Source organism: Conger conger, chromosome 13 (assembly GCF_963514075.1).
Source record: "Conger conger chromosome 13, fConCon1.1, whole genome shotgun sequence".
Lineage (NCBI taxonomy): Eukaryota > Metazoa > Chordata > Actinopteri > Anguilliformes > Congridae > Conger > Conger conger.
This window is the reverse complement of record NC_083772.1, coordinates 28772197-28783572: the sequence shown is the minus strand read 5'-3', so window position 1 is coordinate 28783572 and position 11376 is coordinate 28772197. Positions and strand designations below refer to the sequence as shown.

General features: G+C 39.9%; 1 protein-coding gene across 1 annotated transcript; it reads left to right on the top strand.

Moving 5' to 3' along the window:
- The first annotated feature begins 2246 nt into the window (after positions 1-2246).
- On the top strand, positions 2247-11376 carry LOC133107850 (extracellular calcium-sensing receptor-like). Its single transcript, XM_061217099.1, has 6 exons — positions 2247-2344; positions 2569-2860; positions 3715-4509; positions 4608-4835; positions 8310-8433; positions 10463-11376. Exons 2-6 carry the CDS (start codon positions 2603-2605, stop codon positions 11374-11376), a joined length of 2319 nt encoding a protein of 772 aa, XP_061073083.1. The 5' UTR covers positions 2247-2344; positions 2569-2602.

Here is an 11376-nt window from a genome sequence, read left to right as displayed (position 1 = left end):
AAAGGAAGATGAGAGGAAGGGGTGATTTACAGGGGGTTCAGGAAGACAGCAGTTTTGGGAACAATGAAGTTTTCTCCCACAGGCTCCCACCTGTGTGGGTGCCGAGGAGTTGGGTGCTAACAATGTATGCTCCACATATTGCCACCGTATCAGAGGAAGTCAGCAAGCTGACCAGTGCACTGATTGATGACACAAGATTTAATAATTTCCACCTTACATAACTAATACAAATTGATTGTGATATGTTAACCGGGCCTTACATCTCCAGTACTTGGTTTATTCAGCAATATGTAATGATACGACAACATGGCAATGTTGTACAGTGGGCTCCAAAATTATTGGCACACCTGACTGCCAATGAAAAAAAAAAAAACCTATATAATTTCTGAGATAAACTCAAAATGTTGAACATACACAAATACTGTATTTTATCACCATAGTGATTGGAAATTGTGCTGTTAAAAACTGAATGAATGCAAAAAATCCAAAGGGTAAGGACAAAGCCAACGATATTAGGAAGTATTTTTTCACACAGCGAGAGGTCACTGTGTGGAATAGCTTGCCAGAAGAAGAAGTGGAGGCAGAGACACTGAGGGTTTTCAAGACCAGGCTTCGTACGGTGTTAGATACTTTTAGGCAAACTAAGCAGTAGGTACACTTACTGGGAGGAAAAGATGAGCATTGTTGGGCTGAATGGCCAGTTTTTTCCATGATGTTATGTTATGTTTACAGCACTTTTTGTGTATCTTCAATCATTCTGGAGGCAACTCCGAAATATAAGACATAATAACCCTTGCTGTTCCACATTAACTTCGGATTTCGCTCTGGAAAGTTCAACTGCAGGATAATAACATTTTCCAAAAAAGATACCAGGTGAATATGTCATAAAAAGGTTTCATTAGCTTTCATGTTTTTGTTCTATGTCATACATTACACTGATTAATATCATAAATATTTAAATGTTATTTTGGTCGATGTAATCTGTTCAGATTTGCTATTTTATCATTACTGTTTCGTCAGAGGAATGAAAATTAATACTCGGACAATTCTTTTTTACATTTGCTTAATATAATTCAACCCAAAAACTATGTTTAAGGTGAGAGATAATGTCATAATTGTTGGCAAAAGCCGAAAAAGACAGGAAATTCACAGAAGCACCGATAATATTATCTTGACTTATGCACTGACAAGGCTTCCAACACACAATACATTAATACCTGCTACGGGTACTGTAACTATGCTGGTCTACTTCCAATAACATGTACCACTGAGCAGGCTGCTGAGGATTCAATCAAATATTCTCTTTGAATCAACAACCAAATAGAATATTTTCAGAGGAACACAGGACTTAAAGTGTGACTAATTTCTAGAAATCAATTAAGTATTTTGTTGCTATATGTACTTAGAATGTACCAATTATGTCTTCACTCTGTATTAATTAATCCTCTGTAAAAAAAACGAAAAGAGGTAATCACTGCCAAATTACACAAGTACATAGTGTATATCTGAACTAATGATAGCAGCCATGCTATCAAACAAGCAAACACACAAACTACCAATTTCCACTGTCAGAAACATTATTAGAAAATGAAAGACAAGTGAAACAGTTGAAGTCAAGGGAAGACCAAGAAAAATCTCAGATAGAATGGCCGAAGACCTGGTGAGAAATGCTCAGAAGAACCCACACATTACGACAAAAGAGCTGCAGAAAATAGTAGCAGACACAGGTCAAGCAATTCACAGGACAACTATACAACATACTTTAAACAAAAAAGACGTAGATGGCACAGTTGCCAGAAAGAAGCCTTAGATATTCATTGTAAACTGCTTTTTGACCAGGGGTGCCCAAATTTTTGTACACCACGGTAGTGTTGAAATACAACAATATACTTCTCTCCATGTGAGATAACTAAGCTGAAAAGACTTGAAAATGATCACAGTGTCTCTTGGAAATATACAAATACTTTTTCTGCTGCACTTGTTTCTGTTACAATTTGCTCCGCCTCAATGTGATGTTTCACATGTTCAATGTTTCCTGGTCATGCCTTTGCGAGTCACAGATTGATGTAAAAAAAAAAAAAAAAAAGTTATATTTAAACCTGGTACACTGCAGTGCTGGATCTGAGATGTGCAGTGGGATGGCACTGCAGACCATTCTTCTGGCACTGACAGTCCTCAGGGCTACAGCACAGACACAACCATGCAGAAGACTGGGGAGGGCAACCAAGCCCAGCTTCTATCAACATGGAGACATAAACATCGGTGGGGTCTTCTCCCTGCACAAAATTCCCAGGGAAATAACCAGCAAATTTTACACCAAACCTGAGCGCCTGAAGTGTTCACGGTGAGATTCATTATTAACATTCATCTGCTCCTCGGATTAGTGGTTCGTTGACAAGAAAAATTGTGATGGGATTCAAATTAAACAAAGGGTAATATCAATAACATTTCTTTGAGGAACAATATTTCATAGTATACAACAATAATATCCTATTAATATCTAAAACTCTAATCTGCTGGTTAGCCTGTCAAGCAATAATATATTCTGTAATGTCTTTATTTATGAAGAGTTTATTTCAGAGAATTCCGGTTGGCCCAGACCATGATCTTCACCACTGAAGAAATAAATAACAGAACTGACCTGCTCCCTGGGGTATCTCTTGGATATAAGATTTATGATTCCTGTGTCTCTCCAATATTCTCTCTAAGAGCGGCCATGGCTCTGATGAACGGTTATGAGGAAACACTGTCTGACACATCATGCTCCACACCTGCAGTAGTGCAGGCCATTGTTGGGACATCCATGTCGACTAATGCCATTGCAATTGCAGCAACGGTTGGATTATTTCAGATTCCAGTGGTAAGAGTTCCCTTTATTCATTTGTACATACTCCCAAACAGGAATGATAATATGTTCATAAAATATGTTCAGGAATTGTAAACAAGGATTTTCTGTTGTGGTGGCACGGATGGTGCAGTGGGTAGCACTGCTGCCTCACAGCAAGGAGGTCCTGGGTTCGAATCCCCGTCGGCCGGGGCCTCTCTGTGTGGAGTTTGCATGTTCTCCCCGTGTTTGTGTGGGTTTCCTCTGGGTACTCCGGTTTCCTCACACAGTCTAAAGACATGCAGGTTAGGCTGATTGGAGAGTCTAAATTGCCCATAGGTATGAGTGTGTGAGTGAATGGTGTGTGTGCCCTGTGATGGACTGGCGACCTGTCCAGGGTGTATTCCTGCCTTTCGCCCAATGTATGCTGGGATAGGCTCCAGCCCCCCTGCGACCCTGTTCAGGATAAGCGGGTTAAGATAATGGATGGATGGATGGATTTTCTGTTGTGAAAATTTAATTCACAAGGCTGCACAATGGTAAGGACCAATGACTACGAAATAAGTCAATGACTATCTATATAAGTCCAAAGCCTAGAATAAACATAGTTGTCCCCTCTGCTCAGATAAATTGATCATGCCAACCACAAAACATAATTATAAAAGATTTCCACTTTGGTGTAGTACTACTGATATGTCCCTAAAATGTACTCTTGATAATTTTGCTTGCGTTTTTTCCCCCATTATATTTCCATTCCCCTTCTCTCTCTCACACACACAAATGCAAAGACATTATATATTTGCCTCATGATATGGAAAACGACGATGCTAGACACTGAATCACAGTATTTGCATTCATATTTATATCTTTTACTTTACTGTTGTTTCCAGATCAGTCACTTTTCAACATGTGCATGTCTGAGCAACAGAAAAGAGTTTCCCTCATTCTTCAGAACCATTCCCAGTGACTATTACCAGAGCAGAGCACTGGCTCAGCTGGTGAAGCACTTTGGCTGGACCTGGATAGGAGCCGTGAGGAGTGACAGTGACTATGGCAACAACGGAATGGCTACATTTATAGAAACTGCTCAACAGGAAGGGATCTGCATTGAGTATTCTGAGAAATTTCACAGGACTGAACAAGAGAAATTACAGAAGGTTGTAGATGTTATCAGAAGAGGTACTGCAAAGGTAATTATAGCATTCCTTGGTCAAGGAGAAATGAGCAAATTATTGGAGCAGCTGACCTTTCAGAATATTACTGGCCTTCAAATGGTTGGCAGTGAAGGCTGGATAACTGCAAGCAATCTTGTGACACCTACGAGTTTCAGAATACTGGGAGGATCTCTTGGCTTTGCTGTCACCAGAGGGGAAATAAATGGCTTCAAAGAATTTATATTCAAACTTCACCCATCCCAGTACCCAAACAATACTGTTGTTACAGACTTTTGGGAAGCTGCTTTTCAGTGTTATCTAAGAAATAGATACGACAAGCCTCATAATGCCCCATGCACTGGATCTGAGAGCTTGAATGAACTGGAAAATGATTACACTGATGTGTCAGAGCTGAGAATCTCCAGCAATGTTTATAAAGCAGTGTACGCTGTTGCTCATTCTCTTCATGAGTTGCTGGCATGTACAGCCCATCAAGGCTGCACAAACAGTGTGAAACCAGAACCCTGGCAGGTAACTCAATAAACCGTTTTCACGTAGTCAATAAAACTTTAATTATGAACAAAGCCAACAAATATGTTCTCTTGGCTGAAATCTTTGTTTCTCTTCAGGTACTTAGGGCTCTGAAAAAGGTCAATTTCACTTTGGGAACTGGGGAGCATGTCTCCTTTGACAATAATGGGGACCCAATAGCCAGATATGAGGTGGTGAACTGGCAGCTTTCTCCTGACGGTGCTGTAGAGTTCAGAGTGGTTGGCTATTATGATGCTTCTTTCCCATCTGGTCAGCAGTTTGTGATGAGTCCTGTTAGTATGCTTTGGGCAGGTGGGCAAAAAGAGGTAAGTTTTTATGAACTACATGAAAATTATGGTCTGATGACAGCACAGACACATAGGGCTGAATCTTATTGAATCTTATTTAATCCCCTATACTCACACATGCAATCAAAAAAGTGAAATGCGATATGTGGCAAGGTGTTAAAACTTGCGATAAACGATATTCACTTACATTATGTAGTTTGCGAGACAGGGAAACACCATTCTCAGCAGTTGGTCAGCAGAACAGTCAAATTTAGTGGCTAGCTAAATAAACTCCTCTGAGAAGTTTAAATTAGTTTCTAACCATTGACAGACATTTCCATAGATGTTATAAAGCTACATGACAACTCTAGCAAAGAGTTTTTCATACCTAGCATTCAGGTATCACAGCCAAATGGTAGCTAAGTAGCTAACTTTAGCTACCATCCGGCTCTGATATGAAAGCTACAGGTAGCTAGATATATCATGAACTGCTGTCAGCTAGTATCACATTTCCATTTGCTAATACTACAAACAGAGATGGGGACTCAAATCACTTTAGTCGCACATACACAAACTACAGACTCAACTCAACTCAATAAGGACTCGTGAACAATAATTTTGCCAAATGGCATTGTGAAAATGACAAAGTGAACAATGTATTATTTTTGCATTATTTATATGAAATATAATCCGTGGTAAAAACACACCCAATGTTGTTTTATGTGCCACAACACGCACCTTTCAGTTTAAAACATAGCAACGCCTTACACTATATTTCTTGCAGCATAAGTAATGTTACAGTTCCGCATGTTGTGGCCTTTGGGTTTAAGGAATTAAGGCTCATCGAGTCAAACAAAATTATTGCAACATTGCAGCATTAAAATAAAGCATGCAGGAGCAACCACATCAAATTTCAGCAGACATTTGAAAAGTCATTTGGAAAGGTCAATCAGTTTACCAGCACTGGAGCTGATCCTACCGCTGTTCACTGTTGCTTTGTTAACGCAACTTGGTTAAACTGTTTTGTTAGCCAAATGATGTCTTTCCGACTCAGTATAATGTTTGTGTCACCGTTTAATCAGCATCACGGAAGCACAAATTTTCTTATTTTGTTGACTCGACTTAGCTTCTCATCCCGAGAGTCAGTCAATCGAGAGAGGATAGGAGGGTCCTCAGGCTCCTGCAGTTTGATGATAATGTACATCCCCATGCACACACCGAATCCCCACCTCCGTGAGCCAATCTATAGCCTCTAGTGGAACCAGGCGTTGGTGCACAAGGGTACAGGAGCAAGTCCAACAACACCTGGATTGTATCTCCTTTCATAATTACAGGTATGAGATTTGTCTCTGGCGGCACGGATGGTGCAGTGGGTAGCACTGTCGCCTCACAGCAAGGAGGTCCTGGGTTCAAATCCCCTTCGGCTGGGGCCTCTCTGTGCGGAGTTTGCATGTTCTTCCCGTGTCTGCGTGGGTTTTCTCCGGGTACTCCGGTTTCCTCCCACATTCCAAAGACCTGCAGGTTAGGTTGATTGGAGAGTCTAAATTGCCCATAGGTATGAGTGTGTGAGTGAATGGTATGTGTGCCCTGCGATGGACTGGCGACCTCTCCAGGGTGTATTCCTGCCATTCGCCAAATGTATGCTGGGATAGGCTCCAGCCCCCCTGCTACCCTGTTCAGGATAAGCGGGTTAGGATAATGAATGAATGAATGAATGAACAATGCACAGTGCTCATTCTTGGTGATATTGTCATCAAATTTGTTCAGTGTTGTGGTTGTGGCTCCAGTGTACTTCTAAGCATGCTAGCCAAAGCCACAATAATCTGTATCCACTCAAACACAGAAAATCTTCTCAACGAGAAAAACACTTTCATACTTTCACTGTGCTTCATCTTCTATAACATTTTCACTAATATTCTGAGTAATTCTACAGGTTTAACTTTCAGAGGAGACCAGGATTATACTTGTAGTCAAAATCGTTCAACAATAGAACCATTTTATTTTGGGTATCTCATTTTCAAGATTGTCAAGAAAAGGGGCGATACTTAAAGCTGGGTATACACTGCAATTTCTGCCATGATTCTGCAGTTGCAGACAAAATTTCTAAATCAACAGGAACAATAAATCTATTGTTGTGAGCCAACATCTTCCGTCTTAGATCTCTCAGTTTGACATAATCACAGACAAAATAAATTGTGCAATGTGACAGCTGCTATGACCACAGACAATGGATGTCTAATGAACAACTAATAGGAGCATCAAAATATCATGCATAATGTACTGTAACGTAGCATTCTACCCACAATACAACATTGTTATTTCAAATGTCACCATCGATACTGAAATATTACTTGCATGTGGATAAAGTAGCCTAGGCTAATGAAGTGCACTTTCAAAATGGGATTGCTTTTGCTACCTCTCTCAAACTGTGTCACATCCCAAATAAATAGTTGAAGTTATGACACCTATCAGTAACAATGTCACAAATATCCAAAACGAAAGCAAGAAAAGAAAGCATGTTTAGAATGACTTTTTCCAGGGAAAAAAACTGCCACGATTGATCTACAACGTTTTGCTTAACACCATCCTCAAATTTGTATGTGGATGACCAATGACGTAGCCTCTGTAACCTCGCACAGTGGGGCATTGGGGCATTTGGGCATGTAACAATCGTAAAAGACGGATGGACTGATTCCTAATGCCGTCCAGGTGTGTGCCTACTTAACCAGTAGGCATGGTCCTGAGATTGACCTGCTTCATTCCCACATACCAAGCCCAGCTGCCACAAATACATTGCCATGTTTTTTTCAAATAGCCAAAGGTCATGGGGATACACTGTACATGACTGTTTTTAAAACAATTTTTAAAATGGGATTAATTGAAATGGCACTTTTTTGTTCAGTTAATAAGAGAACTCCAATGATGAAAAATAAACTTTAAAAAAAATCTGAAACTAAAACAAATGTGTATCACATTATGCAATTCAGATATTAGCAGGGGCAAAAACGAAGTTGACTTTAAAGGGAGATGACACTTTGGTTGGTTTATCACTTCACCCAAGACAAACCTATTAATTAATTAAGCCATAGGTCCAGCCATTTTAAACCTTGTGCCTTACCTTACGCTTACCATGCCCTAAATGAACTGGCTTGCAACATGCCATGTGCTGGCCAGAAAACAGAGGACGAAGCTGAGAGTAATATCTGAATGTAGTGAATCTAACTCACAAATATATAAGAAACTGAATATGAGCCTGTCCCTCAAAATATGTTTTTCACACTGCTTCATTTACCAGACAATACGAATGGCATACATAAATGAAACAGAACGAAATCCTAAATGTATAAGGGAAGACTATGTTGTGGCAAGTATTGAATTATCATCTGTGTGTCAATAATGTGCTTCTTGATTTGATGATATATAAAATTATTGTGAATAATTATCAAAGAGTATTTGCAAATCACCTTGTCCATTAGTAGAGCTTTGACTTAAGATTTGAACCATGTTGCACAGAAACCCAGGTCAGTGTGCAGTGAGAGCTGTCCCCCAGGCACCCGGAAGGCTGTGCAGAGAGGAAGGCCAGTCTGTTGCTATGATTGTGTGCCCTGTGCTGAGGGTGAAATCAGCAATGCTACAGGTAACTCAACACTAACTACTCTATTCCTGGATTTCAATCACGTGACCAAACGTTTGTGGTCACCATATTGATTACCAAATGATGACTTCTTACCTGGGTTGACAGCAGACGGCGGTGAGCTAGCTAACTATTAACTCTGCACAAAGATATAAACATAAATACATTCAGTGTCACATGGAAACGATCGGAACCACTCAGTCAAAGCACGGCGAACAGGGCAATACAGCAGGGAGGCCGGAGGGCCCAGGTACTTCTCACTCAACGATGACTGTAATTCAACGGCTTCCACTTGAAATAATAGTGACAGAATAGAAAACTAGCTGTCTTACATAGCCACAGATTTGATAAAAATAGCTTTATAGCTAAATACATTAACCACAAGGGCTGGAGCGGGGTTTGGACAGAGACGGATAAGGCAGGCAGGGGGGCTGGGCCGAGAATGAGGTCCAGGGCGAGCAAGGCTTGAAACCAGGGAGTCAGTCCAATGCGGAAAGGAACAGGGAAGGAGCTAGGAGCTAGACCATAGAGATATAGAAACCTGGAGAGACAGGCACAGCCTGAAGTTGCAGAAACCAATATGCCGGCCAGTCCACTGTAACTGTCAATTTCCCCATAGGCTATAATGAAAAAATTCCTGCCCTTTTCTACCAAACTAAAGGGAGTTATAGTCACATTTCCAACCCAGTTATACCCAAAATACAAAGAAGAATAAGAATCAATGCGTGATTTTACTTGATGATTTGATTTGATTTGAGACCGAACATATATAGCCGGTGTTTTATTAGTCACGAGTCAACTCTTGGTCGGTCAAAATGTGACTGAATATATGACACTGAGTGTTGGAATGCGTAAAATTGATAAATAGCCTACAAAGTAAATGGCCATACAGTAGTTTGACCTCCTATGTTTACTGAACAAGCATTTGTCAGTCACAGTGCGACCCCATGGGCCACAACACTCGCAACACGAACATCACTGGCATTCCGATAAGCAACATAACTGCTAGCTGATTAGATCATTATATAGTTTTAATGGGTTAAATGTTAGATTCGATTGCTGTCACTTTTTTGCTTGCTAGCTAGCTTGCCATTGTCAAAATTCACACATTATTGCTAACTGTGGCATTAGCTAGTTTTGCAAATGTTAAATTGTATGTTAAATATTGGACAATATCGATAGATGCTGTTCGCTACACCATTTTCTTTCTGAGTTTAATTTTCACAATTTTATTATCTACAGTGTCAAATGCAGCGCTAAGATCTAATAACACTAAAACTTAAATTTTACCAGTCTGTATTTAAATGAATGCAGCTAAATTACCCTGTCGGGCAACTTCGGGTCTGAAATGGAGTGAAACTGAAATAAACTTTTTTTTTGTGGATAACTGGACATTTGTTCATTCTTGAGTGGTCATCGTAAAGTAATTTGCTTGACAACCAGCTTGTATTGTGTGTTCATGTTGTGCAGTCACCTTTTAATTTGTGGTTTCTGAGAAGTAAATTAAAATAAGTCACTACACTGTGTAAAATTATCAAATCTAACATTCCTTTTTTCAATAAATCATTACCTACATCACCTAAAAAGCCCACAGGTGACAAAACAGTCCTCTTCAAAGTGACAGAAGCACAGAACAGAGCATGCTCACGCAGGGCTTGGGGGAGACAATCCAGCACTATAGGAATATGCCGCGCCCTACTTTCACATTTTTAAGAGAATAAAATGCCAATTTGTTACATATTGACCCATATTTTTGACTTAAGACAGGTGTAATGAATTCATACTCAATTTAATTCACGATATGTCAATGTTTACCAATGGTCTATAGTCATAGCAAAGACATGTGTCTTCTGAATAAATCTTCTGGATAAATAATATTTGCAAGAATGTGTATATATATTTTTTAATTAGGCGAAAACATTGAAGTTTTGTGGATGTTCCCCCGGTATCCTCTATTGTATTGCATCTGCTAATTATATTGTACATGCAAAGCTTTAATAGGGTCCTAATGGTTTTCATTGTTTTCTTTCAGATTCTAATGATTGTATTCAGTGCCTGGAAGAATACTGGTCTAATGCTAACAGGGATCAATGTGTTTTAAAGACTGTTGAATTTCTGTCTTTTCAAGAAATTATGGGGATTGTGCTTGTTATATTTTCCATATTTGGAGCGTGTGTAACTGCATTTGTGGCCGGGCTATTCTTTATAAAGAAAGACACTCCCATTGTGAAAGCCAACAACTCAGAGCTGAGCTTCCTGCTGCTCTTTTCATTGAAACTGTGTTTCCTTTGCTCTCTTACCTTCATTGGCCAGCCCTCTGAATGGTCATGTATGCTGCGCCACACAGCGTTTGGGATCACATTTGTCCTCTGCATCTCTTGTGTTCTGGGGAAAACAATAGTGGTGTTAATGGCCTTCAGGGCTACACTTCCAGGCAGTAATGTCATGAAGTGGTTTGGGCCTCTCCAGCAGAGGCTGAGTGTTTTTGCTTTCACTCTCATACAGGTCCTTATTTGTGTGCTTTGGTTAACAATATCCCCTCCATTCCCCGACAAGAACATGAAGCACTACAAAGAAAAGATCATTCTAGAATGTGATGTAGGATCAGCTGTGGGGTTCTGGGCTGTACTGGGTTATATTGGGCTCCTGTCTATATTGTGCTTTGTTTTAGCTTTTATGGCTCGTAAGCTGCCTGACAACTTCAATGAAGCCAAATACATCACATTCAGCATGCTCATATTTTGTGCAGTCTGGATCACTTTTATACCAGCTTATGTCAGCTCGCCTGGAAAGTTCACTGTAGCTGTGGAGATCTTTGCAATTTTAGCATCAAGTTTTGGCTTGTTATTCTGTATCTTTCTTCCAAAATGTTCGATAATATTATTCAGACCTGAGCAAAATACAAGAAAACATATAATGGGTAAAACAGATGTGAAATCTCAGTGA